The sequence below is a fragment of the Suricata suricatta genome, chromosome 1, assembly GCF_006229205.1.
Source record: "Suricata suricatta isolate VVHF042 chromosome 1, meerkat_22Aug2017_6uvM2_HiC, whole genome shotgun sequence".
NCBI classification, from domain to species: Eukaryota; Metazoa; Chordata; class Mammalia; order Carnivora; family Herpestidae; genus Suricata; species Suricata suricatta.
In genome coordinates, this window is record NC_043700.1 from 50,458,250 (window position 1) to 50,459,823 (window position 1,574).

Sequence of the window (1,574 nt, forward strand, 5' to 3'; positions counted from 1 at the left end):
GCAAATAATAAGGAAAATCAGTGGCAATGCAATATGAGAATATGTCTGACAAAGTGGCACAAATTACCTCATAGACACAAAGGAAAGAACATAAGGGGACACCAGAGCAGTTTGGGAGCTAGGAAATGCTTAAAGAAAGCATTATAAAAACATCAATTTTAGTTACTGCAAAGTGCATTCACCTTCATGATCTTATTTGATCTTTATATTTTCTTAGATGGTCTCACTCTAGCTCCTTTCTGCTGTGGCTTCTTCTAGGTGCTGCTTCTACTTTAGGGTTTCACTGAATGGAACATATACTCAAATTACTTGAGAGGGTCCTCCCTAACTATGGAGACTTTGAAAATGACATCTTGAGCTGACTCAGGATACAGGATTGGTGGACGCTGTAGCGTTATTACTGGAGGTCCTGACACAGGTAAACCTCAAAAGCCTTAGTCTTAATTGGGCCAGTGAGGGGGCTGAAAAGTCTGAGAATGACTTTCTCTAAGTCTGGGTTCATGCTTTTCTTGCCTGAAGTTTCTGGGAAAGTGGTATCTGGGACTAAGCGTCTCCCAGTACCCTAAAAACTCACAGTGGGATCTTAGGGGCATTGGCATATGTCCTGGTTATTGATAATTACACCATTTACTTAAACCTGTCTGACTTGGAATATTTACCATCTCTTGTCATAAATTCAGAAGTTACTGATTTTTTTTCATGTGTCTTGGAATTCTTGCCTTCTTCATTAGGAGGAAAAGCTTTGGAAGTATAGTTTATGTTACAAAGCAGTCAAACTCATGAGCACAAGTCATTGAGTTCCTTTGTGGAACATTGAGGGCAGAATTTTCAGTGATGCTTTGACATTTTCTATAAATATTTGTTTCTCATTCAGGTAGATCTGGAGCCAAGAGGTGGACTTGGAAGGCTGCCCAGGAAGCCCAAGAACATTATGTGATCCATGGACTGGCAACCAGGGACATCAAAGGAAGGGTAGGACTAAGGTTCACTGCATTCAGTGGGTAGGTCTGTGGGCACCAGGTGAACCTTGAAAGGTGGCTTAGGGCTCAGGAAAAAAAAATAAGACACTTTGTCAAATTCCTTTCCTTAAAAGAACACAGAGAAGAAAATCAGATAGCTATGAAGCTATCCAAGTACAGATTGTCACAGCAGAAGGAGAAAGGAGTTAATTTACCATGAGATAGTAAATTAGACCTAGGAATTACTGAGTTTTTTTGGGTATAGCTTTCCATAAAGGTACTAGATACTCAGTAAATAATTTATAATCAAGTGTTAATTGTCTACCTTCCTTCCTTGTACTCAGTAGTGTTGAAAGCTTTGGAGTCCTTGCTGCATCCATTACTTTTTTTCCTTTTTGTTGCTGAAATCTTTCTTAGTTAAACATTTCCTTACTTTCAGTATATAAACACCCTCAAGTCCTGTACTTTAAAAACAAAACATGAAATTACCTTTCTTTTCTTTAGTTTACTTTTCATGTAAGACCCTAATGTTCCCCCTTCCTCTCAGGAAACGAGTAGTATATGCTCTGTTTCCAATTCTTTCCATTCACTTCTTACCTTACAGGTTTCTAACAT

General features: G+C 38.7%; 1 protein-coding gene across 1 annotated transcript in view; it reads right to left on the bottom strand.

Annotated features, from left to right (window-relative positions):
• Positions 1 to 1,574, bottom strand: part of LOC115300892 (beta-defensin 131A-like) — a 10,488-nt gene extending 8,914 nt beyond the window's left edge. The window contains exons 1-2 of the mRNA XM_029950488.1: positions 1,557 to 1,574; positions 402 to 562 (exon numbers count right to left, since the gene is read on the bottom strand). Coding sequence (XP_029806348.1) covers positions 402 to 562; positions 1,557 to 1,574 — 179 coding nt within the window. The remainder of the gene's footprint in view (positions 1 to 401; positions 563 to 1,556) is intronic.